The sequence below is a fragment of the Crocodylus porosus genome, unplaced genomic scaffold (genome assembly GCF_001723895.1).
Source record: "Crocodylus porosus isolate Cpor-Errol unplaced genomic scaffold, CroPor_comp1, whole genome shotgun sequence".
Classification (NCBI taxonomy): domain Eukaryota; kingdom Metazoa; phylum Chordata; order Crocodylia; family Crocodylidae; genus Crocodylus; species Crocodylus porosus.
In genome coordinates this window covers 45,674,476-45,688,546 of record NW_017728951.1, presented here as the reverse complement: position 1 = coordinate 45,688,546, position 14,071 = coordinate 45,674,476, and the positions used below count along the sequence as shown (strand labels likewise).

The 14,071-nt window shown below is 39.4% G+C and overlaps 1 protein-coding gene across 1 annotated transcript in view; it reads left to right on the top strand.

Annotated features, from left to right (window-relative positions):
- The window catches only part of DLG5 (discs large MAGUK scaffold protein 5), a 193,797-nt gene extending 179,952 nt beyond the window's left edge, over positions 1-13,845 (top strand). Inside the window, exons 28-33 of the mRNA XM_019555846.1 lie at positions 1,397-1,593; positions 4,267-4,410; positions 4,623-4,750; positions 5,649-5,758; positions 8,927-9,036; positions 12,203-13,845. Coding sequence (XP_019411391.1) covers positions 1,397-1,593; positions 4,267-4,410; positions 4,623-4,750; positions 5,649-5,758; positions 8,927-9,036; positions 12,203-12,306 — 793 coding nt within the window. The 3' untranslated portion in view covers positions 12,307-13,845. The remainder of the gene's footprint in view (positions 1-1,396; positions 1,594-4,266; positions 4,411-4,622; positions 4,751-5,648; positions 5,759-8,926; positions 9,037-12,202) is intronic.
- Positions 13,846-14,071: the final 226 nt, after the last annotated feature.

Genomic DNA, 14,071 nt, shown 5'->3' with positions numbered 1-14,071 from the left:
ACGCTGCTGCAATGGGAGGCAGCAGTGGATCAGGCTCTGTGATTAACTCCAGCTCCCCTCCCCATCCCCTGCCATGAATGTAGCTGGACCCACATCAGCATCAGGTGCCGCTCACCTCTCATCCAAGGGACTCGGCCCAGGCACTGCGGCATGGGCCCTATCTGAGGGGATCTTCAGCATGGGACGGAGCCAGCACCATGTCAATGCCTGTGCTGCTGCTGCCTGAAATAGGAGGATTAACCCCCTCACCCCCTTCCCCTCAGGCTAATGGTGTCTGGCCTCTGCAGGCCTAGGTGCACAAGCAGAGCCTATCAGTGCCTGCGTGTTGCCCCTTTCCCCTCGGGCTACCAACGTCTGGCCGTGCCCCCCATCACTCCTGCTGCTGAAGCAGCAATGGGGGTGGGGGGGCTGGGAACGCCTGGTAAGGGCTGCTGCCCCCCTGCCAGGTAGACCCAGCTGCACTCCAGAGCAGGGTTTTGCACCCTGCTCAGTCAGCTGGAACAGTGATAACACGCCTGCTAGGGAGGAGAGGGGTGGGGCCAACCCTGCTTGGCTGCAGCAGACGCCCAGAGCTGCAGAGCATGCTGGGATGCTGGGGGACTCTGATTTAACTTAAACCAGGAAGGAGTCTGGGAAACAAATTCCATAAACTAGTTTGATCTAAATCAGTTAAGTCTGATACTACATTCAAACAGATTTGTCTCTAATAGGTTTTGGCTATTTTGAAACTGGTTTATGTGCTTTGAACTTCTGTTCTGTTACAAGTTTAAACCAGTTTCTGATCACTTAACCTGGTTTATGTGTAACTTCTGCCCCTAGCCCTATTGTCACGCTTCCATGCCATTCATAGCTTAAAAACTTTCATGGTGAAATTCTTGACAACAGAAGTTGTAATAAACATATGAGATGGCTGCTAGGTAATGATGCAGACAGAGCTAGCCATTCTCACAGCAATTCTCTGAGATGGACAACAAAACTGGTCCCATTTTTTGGAGGGAAGAACATGCGTTGTATATCGGGGGGCATTGTTTGTTTAAAATAAAATGTTATGATGTGAAATGTGGTCAGTTTTGTTTGGGGTTGTTAACAAAAATAGCCACTTAATTTTCAAAGACAGCATTAAAAAGTTCAGCTTCTCCTAATCAAAACTTATTTGGCATAGATTTTTGTAGTGTTTATCTGTAGTGGTTTTTTTTTTTTTTTTATAGCTTTCAGGTTATGGACCTACTCTTACTGTTGCTTCAGATCACTTAGGAATTACATTAGGAAAGTTTTCCCAGGCAGTTACAGAACCCACTAGTGATGTTAAACTTCTCTTTCCCAAAGAGCAGGCTTTACAATCATTATGTATATATATTTAAATTAAAATGCACCTGTCTCATCCATTGTGCTGTAGGATGGACCAGGAGTTCTACAGGAGACACAGCATGTCTGAAGCTAAAGATGAAAACAGTTCCACAAAGACACTGTCGGCAGCAGCTCGAAGATCATTCTTTAGAAGAAAACATAAACACAAGCGAAGTGGTTCCAAAGATGGAAAGGATTTACTGGCTCTTGATACAATCAGTACAGACTCCATTCCTTTCCTGGATGGCAAGTCCTTTCATTATTTTTAGTTTCCTTATGGCTCCCATGAGAAATTCGGCTTTCTGGTTGGCCTCTACATAAATAGGGGAGAATCACCTGCTTCCCATCACACGCACCACCCTTAGCCACTGGTATAGATGCTCGTATTAAGTAACACAGTAGGCTATCTCAAATCAATAGCTTGTATTTGTTAACATTTTTGAGTCCATCTCCTGAAGTTAAGCACTCAGGCCATTGGCAGCTGTTCATTTAAAGGCATCATGAGATCTGGTCTTCAGTCTCAAATTACACCTCCTGTGCATGGCAGGACACACAATTTTGGGATTAGGGATTAGGTCCCAGTCACGCCCTACTTACTAGTGCAAGGGGAACCCAAGAACATGATGCTGGGCTTCCCCTGCATCAAAAAGTTGGAAGCCTAGTTCCCAGCAATCAGCTGATCATCAGCTGAGGGCAGGAACCAAACTGGGGTCTAGAACTGCCCCAGTATGGTTGCCAGAGTATGGATAATAAGCTGACTGTCAAAACCCTACACTCAACACCTCAGGCTGGGCTGCCAAGGGCAGGAGATCAGAGACTCCCAGCAGGAGAACCAAAGGCCTTCCCATGCTGGGAGTGTTAAACCTGCACTGTTACTCTTCTATTCCAGGTTCCCTTGCACCACTGTGAGTAAAAACCACATGTACCCTTAAGGTGCACAGTGATTTTTCCAGGTCCTTACATCCCAGTGCTTCTCCCCAGTCCCAGGGTCCTATTTAACCGGGACCTTTAAAAACTGCATGTTTGTCTGAGCTGTACCTACAGTTTTCTGACATCCTCGGTGTGCATGGACCCTGGGATTGGGGGAGACTCCTTGATTCCATGGTCCCTCGGGGACAGGGTTGTCAGAAAAACATGTGTGTACCTGGGCTACATATGCAGTTTTTAAAGGTTCTGACATGCTATTACTCCTGGATCAGAGCACCTTTCCCCAATCCTAGGGTTCATCCCACCTGGAACTTTGAAAATTAGTGTGGAGCTGGGCTGTATCCAGTCTTCTGACATCCCCTGTGCGTGGGGACCCTAAAATTAGGGAGTGGTACCCTGATCTTAGGATAACAGTGTGCCAGGACCCTTAAAAATAGTATGTGTAGCTCAGTCCAATTGGCTAGGGAAGATCTCTGTCCCAGGCCCAGGGGCTGCCCTATGCAGTATTTTGACACTCAGCTGAGTGTCAGGATTTGACATGGGTCAGCCTCAACCTGCCACAGGTTCAGTTTAAGGCAAATGAGTCACAAAGATGTTCTACATTGTATGTTGAATAACTTTGCGGTTCATTTTCTATATTATCATACCATAAAGAGAATTGAATATGTGGCCACATTACTATTTCAGGTGTGATAAATAGGTTAATTGTGTCTCAAATATAATATGTGCCAGGGGCCTAACATTTGCCTTTCTAAGGGGAATATAGTAGTTGTATGCTTTTGCAATTATGGCAAAAACATAATCTCCTTTGAGAGATGCAGTTGTTTAAGCCCAGATCGCTAGACTTTGGCAAAGTGAACTCCTGAGTAAAAAACTGATTTTAATATTACTTATACTAATTTACTGCTTGAAAAAGCATGTTGATTGTAAAACTTACTTATTACATTTGAAAGAAAATGCCTTAGATATCACTGCAAATTTTGTCTTTTGTAGAAGTTGTAGTGGACGTAGACACAGGAAAGCTTGGAGCCCTTTCAAAAGGGTAGCAGCTGGTATCTTCTAATTGTTATGCAAGAATGAGCTGAGAACAGTTCAAATGTAGCAAAACTGCTCCAACTTTAACCCTGGATGAAGGAAGTTAGGCCTCTGGCACAGTCACACTTAAGGCGCGATTAACTGATTAATCGCATCTTAAGTTATTACCTGGCTGTGTGTTAAGACAATTAATGGTATGATAAAAAAAAAAAAGAATAAGCCACAAAGTTACTACATAAAAATGTGTAATGGCTGGTTTTTATCATACCATTAACTGAACATGTCTCCAGGCTAGTGCTCCCGGCCACAGGGGTGTACCATGTGCCTCCGAACCCAGGAGCCAGGATCAACTTATGGTACTCCCAGCCATGGCAGCCCATGATTCACCCCCAGATGAGAGCCCTGTCAGCTGATAGAGTGCCAACTGTAGGAGCTTACTGTTTCAGGGAGAAGCCCAGGATTATAATCCTAGGCTCCACCCTGCACTGGCAATAAGGCATGATGGGATCTGATGTTGGATCACACCATTACACCTCCTGCCATGCACAAGTAAGGTGTGACAGGGCAGGAAGTGTGATTGTAGCGATTGCACATCAGATCCCACGGCACCTTTACTTGCATGAATCCAGAGGCATTCAAGTTAGAGTGGATTTGTTGCATTTGAATTGTTCTAAGCTCATTGACACTTAAGTTAGAATTATCAGCTGCTGTCCTTTTTAAACTTTTCCTTTTTTAAAGGCACCAAACATTTCTGTGTCCACACCATGTGTGCTTTGCTAAGTATTTGTGTATCTGATGGATCCAACTTCTCAGAGTAGAATTATGGACCCTTTATCCACAGCTAAAAGTTTGTATTCAAACCATAGTAATTTGGCTAGTATGAGTCCCTCAGTTATCTGAACACTTAATGTGAACAATTTCAAGTTGTGTATAAGTGACATTTCTGTTTTTCTTTAGACTCTGTAAGCCTGGCTTATCAGCGCGTACAGAAAGTGGATTGTACCTCTCCAAGGCCTGTGCTTATTCTAGGGCCATTACTTGATGCCGTGAAAGACATGTTAATCAAAGAATCTCCTGGGAAATTTTGCAGATGTCCTCTTGGTAAGCCTGCCAGGGTACATTTAAACCAATTTATTTGCTTAATTATATAAATGATACAATGATTTATCTTAGCACCTATATTTAACGATCGCACAAACATTATAGGGTGGGGAGATAAAAAGCAAGACTGAATTTCTGTGGACTGTCCTGCAAGACTTTTTCTGTGACTAATAAAAATTAACAGTGTATCTGTGTTTTGCTCTTTGAAACAGAGGTGATGAAAGCTTCCCAACAAGCTATTGAACGGGGAGTAAAGGATTGTCTGTTTATAGATTACAAACGGAGGAGTGGTCATTTTGATGTGACAACTGTAGCTTCAATAAAGGAGATAACAGAGAAGGTAAAATTTCTTTATGGTATCCTTGCTTTTTCTGTGGTTCTCCAAAATTTACAAAATGTGATTTTCTGCTATGGTTTTTGGGAGGAAAAATGTTTTATTGCCTTTTTGGCCTTCCTTCCAAAGACTATGAAGAGTTGTTCCCCAGCACATTGTTTTATTTAGACAAAATAAGGTTTATTTAGTGTAGTGCAGTTACTTCATGTCAGTATTTAAAGATTCTTTTATATAATCCTAGCTGTGGAGAAATTGTGGGCTGTGGGGTTAATTTTTTTCAAATTAGCTAAATTTTAAATATTTTTAAGATTTTTGATATGTGTATGTGACATTGTCAGTGCATAAACATTGTAAAAAAAAATTAAACAAGCTAAAAGAATTGGCATGTGCATGTTGTTTAAAGTCCTGTCAAACGAGGGGTGCATTTTTATTAAGGAATGGATTAACGTATAGTGTCTCCTTAAAAGATTTGAAAGATAATTTATTTATTCTTGAAGACAAAAATTAATATTCAACTTCTTTATCACAGTAGGCTTGAAATGACTTGATTCCATCTGCCTCACACTGTGCTTTCCATTTAATATAAATCTCCTGAATACATTTTTCTTCTGTTAATAGTTGTTTCTCATAAATACAGTGTTTGTTGCATTTGTTGTCATTTTAAGCAGTAATAAATCCTTTAGACAGAATGTACTTTGTGTTTACTGCCATAAGATATTTTGCTTAGGGGGCTGGGTACGTAGAAGGTGGGGATGAGGGAAGGTGATGCCAGAATGCCAAGTGTGACGTGAAAATGTTGTTGAGTTGCCACAATTGTATTTAGAGGTAGAGCAGGGCTTCCTAAGTTTGCTTATGTTTCTTATCCTGTTTACCTAGATAAATGTTTATATCTATTTGTTTCTAGGACTGTCACTGTTTGCTGGACATTGCTCCTCATGCCATTGAGCGGCTCCACAGTGTTCATATCTACCCTATCGTCATCTTCATTCGATATAAAAATGCTAAGCAAATCAAGTAAGTGGGAATGATAAGTCATGGATACTTATTTTATGTTACAAGATTAGCTTCTGCCTCAAAGCAAATGTGCATTTTTGTCTTGCAAAATCATTTTAAGGTAAATAGTGTTAATTTTATATCAGTTTACATGAGAAAAATGGTATGCCCAAAGGGAAAAGAACAGTTCTACTTAAAACCTTAGTACCAGAGAGCACTCTGGGCACCTATACATGTAGCAGACTTCTGCTTCACCATGTGCTAATTAGCATGCTCCAGCAGCCTCCATATCACATGTATTTAGCATCTCTGCATTTCAAAATGGTGGTGGGAGTTAATTTAATGCACCTCTGCTGCCATTTTGAAGCATGGGACACTGAATACACATGACGCTGTGGCTGAGAGCTGCTGTAATTAAAATGACTCTCCCCCACATGCACATACCCTGGAGCACATGTATAGATGATAGAAGTGGTAAATGCAAGAGGCAAAGGATTTTGTCCCTCCATTTGAGCTGGGATTGGGAATGTAAGGCTGCGTAGCTCCTTTGCTCTGTATCCCTTTTTACTGGTGGGGGCCAACTTTTTGGTAAATGTGCCACAAATTTAAGCCTCATGCCCTCTCCAAGAGCCACTATGTTCCCCTTTCCCTGATCAATCTGTTTCTCTGCTTTCTGTTCCCTGCCTTATGCCTCCTACCTAATCTGCTTTTTTTTCCTGCTCCCTGCCCAAATTTCTGCTCTGCTTTCTACTTCCTGCCAATGTGCAATCTTGCCTGGCCCCCAAGCATAGTCGGTTTAATTTTCAGAGAGCCAAGAATAGGAAATGAGTGTTCTGACTTATGGTCCCCCTATTCATATTATGAGTTAGCTTTCCCTTTTACTGGGTGTGTCTATCTAAGAAGTCTACTGTGCAGTTGACTAATTAACTGCCCAGTAAACAACTCAGTGTCCATATGTGTGTCCTGTTAGGGCACACAGAACTAATAAACTCCACAACAGGGGTGTACTTGTAAATTCTAGTGCCTACAGAGTTTCCTCATGCACAACAGCACACATGTGGATGCTGACTGGCTGGCTGGAGCATAAGGCTACCTGCTGGCTAGTCCCATGCTAAAGTACCCTCATGCCCCAGCCAGGCCTCCGCAGCACATTGAACTAGTTTGGAGCATTCCTGGGCTGGCAGGCTGATCCCCTGGGACCCCTGCTAGCTGGGGCTGTTTCGACTGGGCCATACATGCTGCACATGAATAAACTCCAGAGCTAATTGCTCTGGAGTTTTGTTCCTTGGCACACATTCAAATGGCATGCCCAGGAGCAAAAAACTCTGGAAAAATAAACTCTGGAGTTTATTCACATGCACTAATTGTACATGTAAATGCTCCCACTGACTAGTTTAGCCAGTTACACACAGACATAGAGAAGCTGTTTTGCTAAGGTATCCTTATATGAACTCTGATCTCATTTTGAAACCTTTCCTCCAGAACCTTTTCTGTTTTTGTTTTAGGTATATAACAATTACACCAAGGAAATAGTTTCCTTTACACCACTGGCCCTTGTAATTTATCAAACTTTAAGGATCCTACATAAATATTAAACTACAAAAAGTATATTTGATTATTCCCCTTCAAGTAAATAATGCTTAGATGTCAATAAAAGTCTAGTAATTCATTTTGAAGCTCATTCATTTAAAGAAAAATGAATGCCCCCACCACAGACCACCAGAAAATCAACACAGTACATTAAAACTCCCCACTCTGTATGGTTATAGAGCCACATGTTCATATGTTAAAGGAAGCTCTTGTGTGGTGAGCATACTTAAAAATCAGGTCCACTGCTCTTGGTTATTTTCACCCTTCAGAACAAAGAGAAATAAAGTAAATTGAAGCATTGAACTAACAGGAAAAAAAATCAGGCTCTTTCTGCATTCAACAAGACAAGATAGAATTGCAGGTTGCCATTGGGAATTACTTGTTCCCATCAGAGGATTTGCAAAAAAACATTTAAGTATTTTAACACAAAACCTTTTGGTTTCATTGGGTCCTGTACTCTTAAGTCACGTGCATACTTTTGAAAACCCCACCTGGAATAGTAGCTCAGTATGTACAATACCACTGCAACACTGCCCATGTTTGATGTATAAAGTAAGCTGTGTGAGAGCATGCAAGCCATCGTTTAACATTTTTACCATTTCAAACAAACTTGCCATGACTCAAATCTAAGAGAAAACAAGTTCAGCTAGCTCAGTAAAAGCTATGAGTGCCTGCTGTCTTTATAAAAAGTCTTTACCAGTCTGTGCACTCTTTATGCTGCAGCATGCAAAGGAAAATAGCTGAATAAAGGCTATTTGCTTAATTCATATGCGAGTGCCTTCCAGAAACAGGCCTGAGACAAATTCATAGATCTGAATAATATAGCACTACTGATCTCAATGGAGACTTTATAGGCTGATTTATGTCTAATTGGTTGTTTTTTCCAACAGCTGGAATCCACATTTCCTACCTTCACCAATTTCCTCTGCTAAATTTAGTACTGTATGACTATATTTGGTTGTAGAGTTTGATAAATATTTTTTAAGTCCTTTGCTAGAGCAGTTTCTTTAGTGTCGCTTTGTCTAAGATAGGGGTTGGCAATTTTGTCAGTGCTGCAGGCTGAATGTTTCCACCCTCTTGCCCCCTCACCCTCCCATCCTAGCTGTCAGATATCAGACCCCTTTGCAGCAAAGTTAAACTCAAGACATTGTGAAGCAGCAGGCTCTGTACTGGAAGAGAGTACTGCAGAGGGGATGGGTGGCATCAGACCTCTTCACAGGCAACAGGTTGCCAACACTGGGTCTAAGGGACAGTTTTCAAAGGATATATATGATATTTTTAAAAAGACCTATTAACTTTGGAAAAGGTTGAGACTTTTTTTTTTCCTTCCATAGGTCTGCTAATTATGTCAGGCTAAATTTCTTAATATTGCAATTCAAATAGATTGTTAAGAATCCCAATCCGTTAAGAAAAAAATCCATTAAAACTAGCCTCATATTAATGGCACTATTCCACGGAATACACCAGGTGGCACTCTCTGCACAGGATTATGCCTGTAAATTATCAAAGACTTTCACGTTAAGACATATGCATGCAGCTCATCTAAGGTCTGTTGAAAAGCTTGCTTAACAGTGATTCTTTTCTTTTCCTTTTTTATAGAGAACAAAAAGACCCAATCTTTCTGAGGGACAAAGTTACACAAAAACATTCCAAAGAACAATTTGAGACGGCTCAGAAAATAGAACAGGAATACAGCAAGTACTTCACTGGTTAGTATGTAATCTTCATTTCAGTAAGAATGCAGTTGCAATTAATTTGACCTGCACTGAATTTTGAAAAATCAGTTAATAAGAAAAGAGGGGGTTTTTTTACTGGTATTTTTTTAACCTCCCATTGGTTTTGATTAAATTTATGCTCTAGTTTTTCAGAGAGAACTATAGCATTTTTCAATAAAACATTATCACAAGTGTTTTCTTTACTTTACAATAAGTTCAGCTTATCATATAGTACATTTTGATATTTAAAGATGAATCCAATCCCCTAAGATGTACATAAAGACATATCTTTATCATCCTTAATCAGTGTTCTTTTTATTTTATTGTCCATGGGAGTCCTGAAATCACAACTATTTAGTGTACAATATGGAGAGAATTTTGGTTTCATTGTTTAAAGTGAGTTTTCTACACTAGAGAGATTTCGTTCAAAATGTACTACAAATGATATATGGAGCAGTCTGATGGAATTACTTAAAGTAGTCATGAGGAGCCTCTGATTTTGCTGTCAGGACATTGCAACATTCATTGCTTTTCATTCCTGCTACAGTATGGTGTTCCTGAGTTGTAACAAAAACAAATATACCAAGTATATAATGGGTTCTAGTTAATAGCACTGACATGATGCATGCTGTAACAAGCTTTAAAAGGGCAGTACAGTTTTTCAAAGTTCTGTTTATCAGCCATTGTTTTCACTGTCACTTGGAAGCATGGCCCATAAACATGATGAAGTGTATTTAGTTGCAATATAAAACTCACAATATAAGCCCTTAAATTCTATTTGGAAAGTAGTTATCTGATACATTTTCCCTGAGATGATGTTGCAGTACTTGATGCTGCTTCATTTCATTTTTAAGTACCTCACCAAACTCTTCAAAACACAACTGGAAAAAACTTCGCACTGTAAAAGTGAATGGTGCCACTGTCATCAAGGGTCTCTAGAGGCAAAGCATGACATGTAGCTTTTAAAGAGTTCTTTTATTTGGTGGAGGGAAGATGATTGAGATTTTTATACTATTGATTTTGGTCAAATACACACAGAATACAGAAATGCCTCTGGTATTTGTCTGTCTTGTTTTCTAACATTTGTTGAGAGAAGTCACAAATCATTAATAATGACAATTTTCTAGTGACTAGCTATTACATAGAAAGATTTAATACTTATTAAATAAAAAGAATACTCAGTGTCAAGAAAATACCATTAAACTTTTGAGCTGTGTATATAGTTAGTTTCAATAAACACATGCTGTTGTCTGCTCCTGTACATTATTACAGCCATTTGTTGCATCTTGTCTTCATTGATGCCTGATTGTAAAGTGAACTGTCTGAGACCAGGAACTCCTTGACTTCAGTAAGTTCCTGTGTAAACCACCTTGCAAAATGAGGGCTATATTGTAAGGATTGTAAGCACTATGAATATGATTGAGGGCCTTGGAAATTACTAAATCAAAACAGCTACATTCCATCTACTCTCTGCTTTCAACAAATGGAATATTCTCATTTATGGTTTAGTACTTAGCTACAAGACGCTTTGGGTAGGGAGGAAGACACAGTTTCCACAGATCGCTATATAATCTTGCACACTATAGCTTTTCCCCCTAGCTGCTACATACCTTCAGTTCTGAACTGTGTGGAAGCTTCAGGAACCTTTTTGCTGAATAACTTATTCAGGCTATCTTTACTTTTACCCAAAAAGATAGCACGTTTTATTAACTGTATTGAATTTTAATGCTCCTGTTCACCAAACACAAACTTGTCTGTTTTGCCTCCTGGATCCAAATTTGTGATATGGGGCCAATTATAATTTTTTAATGTTATTAAAGCGTCTGTTTTCAGAAGTGGAAAAACTATCTACTGTCTGATATTTTTTCCTGTTATTCCATCTTGATATTGGCTGTATTCAAGAGGAGTTTTAAACTAGTTCTTAAACCACATAACTTTTTTGCCTAATGTCTTAAAGCTCATAGCTTCAGTCTCCTCTGTCTATACTGGTATTTTTTCATAGTAAGTTTCCTGTGGTTGGAACAAGATGGAAGTGGACACTACGTATATAACAATGCCACTGTAGGCAAGGCCCAAACTTTGGGTAGCTTGCATTACCTTTTCAGAGCTACCTAGTTTCAGATCATTTTGAGATGAGGCATAGGGGAAGTCTCTTGTAGTTAGTAATGCTATTATAATACATAATTCTCAATGTTAGATTTTGCCTGAGCACTCCAGAACAGTTGAAAGGGATTTCTCAGCAGAAGATCCCTTGCCTCTAGATCAGTGCTTCTTAGCCTAAAGATTCTTTGAAAGGTGATACACAGTATGAGGAGATAAATGCAGGCTCAGGTTTGTTCCCCAACCCCCACTACTTGGCCCCTCTGCAAGGAAACAAGAACTGTAATAAATAAGATAGTTTTGCCACTGTGTTCACAAAAGCTATGGAGGGGTACCTTGAGTCTAATGGGGGTCGGGGGAGGGCTTGAGGCTAGAAAAGTTGGGAATCACTGGTGTAGATCTTGTTCTGCAGCCTATTTGGCAGGCCTCAGGGCGCAATGCAGGGTGGATTGCTTTTTGTCTTTGGTTTATTATTATTATCTGTGTTTTTTCTTGCTGCTCCTGTTTGCTTTTTGTTACCTGAGCATGGCTGTAGCTTTCTGGTGGCAAAAGTGTAGGGATTTTTTTAACTCAGCCTGTTGTCAGCTGCTCTGTAAGTTGTTTCAGATACTTGTAAATAGTTCCTAGTTGCTACAACTATGAGCTCCAGGTATGTTACTGCATTAAACCCCAAGGAATGCTTGCTCCATCATGGAGGTTTTAAGATGGTCAGAACCTGTTATATCATAATAGATTCAAACTTGGCAACCTGATATCTCTGAAAACAAATTGCAGAGTACTTTGTAACAAAACAGGTGTCTTAGTTGATTATAGCCACAGAGCATACTGGTTTCCTGTGTCATTTCAAGGGTTAGTAGAAGAGATAATATATTAAATGTTTAACCTTTCTACTGTGTTACCTTTGTTTGAACATGTATATGTATGTAACAGATACTCAAGGGGTAAAAATATACATGATCTGTTGATAAACACTCTGTAAGAAAATACCTAACACTTGCTGTCTGAAATAAGTCAAGTCTTTCCAGTACCTGATTTGTATGTGGGCATTTTCTTTTTGTAGGTGTTGTCCAGGGAGGAGCCCTTTCAAACATTTGCACTCAGATTATGACAACTGTCGATCAAGAACAAAACAAAGTCCTGTGGATTCCAGCTGGCCTGCTATAGATATTTGCTGTGAAGCTATTCTCCAGATGTAAATAGCAATTAACCTTTTTCCAATGGACACATCATTTATGTCTTTATGGAGATATAAATGATTGCTTTTCATGAAGGGGAATGACACACTGAACACAAAATCAACAAGGTGTGTAGAAGGGATAGCTCTTCATCAGAGAACATTGTCCTGCATACAAACTGCAGAATGGGCTATAACCGAGGTGTACCTTTTCATAAGAGGTGAATATACTAATGCTGCGAAATAACCCTATAGAATGACGTTTACAAAAACCTTTTCCAAGTATTTGGTTGTTGATGTTTACTTGAATGACCTTTATTTTTTTTTAAGTCTGTCTCCTTTCCCCTAATGAGACAACTCTCCAAAATGGAGTGTAGTGTCCACAAATAAATGGATTTGCAGGCAATGTGATTCTACCTTGCAGTTCTGACCTTTTTGGAGCGCATTGCTGACATGACTACTGGGTAATCATGCAGGGTTTGTGATCAGTACATCTTGGGAGTGAGCTCAGAAGGAAGAGCACTCCTTCCCAGGGCAGACCACTGTTTGTAGTCTATGAAAGTTTATCTGTCAAAGATACTGTTTTTGTTTTATGCATGGATCTAATATTTAAACTTTGTAATATATCTGATCAATCTGAACTTAGTATATGTTTAGAAATATTTTTTGGTTGTTGGGCCTAGTCAAAGTAGTGATGGGAAGAGTCAATAGCTAGGCCTAGCATGCTGTGTTGTCACTTTTAGATACTGTAAATATTGAAAGCAAATGTTGGTGCAATTTTGCAGGGTAATTCTTAAGCTTTGTACTTCAGTGTGTAGCATTCACATAGATTTGTATTTAATATAAGAGCAGTCACCGTTTTAAGTCTTTGAATGAGAGCCTTTAGGGAGGTACGTTAATTGTTAGTGTTTTCACTGTCAACAAGTAAGTGATCATTTAGTTTTGTTGCAATACTCTTTTACCTGTCGTACCAAACTTCATGGTATTGGTTCCTTTTTTGTTTTTGCACTTCTGAGTCTGTGTTTCTAACACAGGGTTTGTTTTTTATCTTTTCATTAACTCTGTCATGTTTGTAGGTACTGTACTTAAATTGTTATTTGAAGTATCATTTAAATAGGGCTTTTTCTCAGTGACTGTTCCTAACATTTCATAATGTAGCAAGAAGTATTTTCTTTTATTAGTTTTACCCAACAGCCTGTAGTTTTTCTTTTATTTGCTGGGGGGGTTTTAATTAAAAAGGGATTCTTCTTGCACAGTTCTTCAAAGAAAAAATTGGTCCTAAAATTTAACTTCTGTTTTACAAGTACTATTTTATAGCTCAAAATACTAAAGAAAAGAAATGTAGGCAATGAATGGATGAATTATTAATCAAAGTACTTGTCATGGTGAGGGACAGTGGTTATTTTTTAAAATGAGGTCAGAATGGACTCCAGTGGTACAGATAAAACAGACAGGTACTGTTCTGGCTTGGACTTTCTGTACTAAAAATAAAAATGTCACTTTGTATCAATAAAAGGTAAAGAAACTGATTCCTGTGTTAAGTAAAGGTCAATTTCTATAACTTGACTTGTGTTTAAGGACTATTTATATTGCCTCTAGCACTTTTTAAGAGACATATGAGGCCACTTTTACTTAATTTGCCCCACAACATTTCCTTGTATAAAAACTAATTTTTGTCAATTGAAATTGATATGCATACTTGGCTGAAATTGATGTATGGATATTGGAGGTTCTACGTAAGTAGGCTGTATCTTC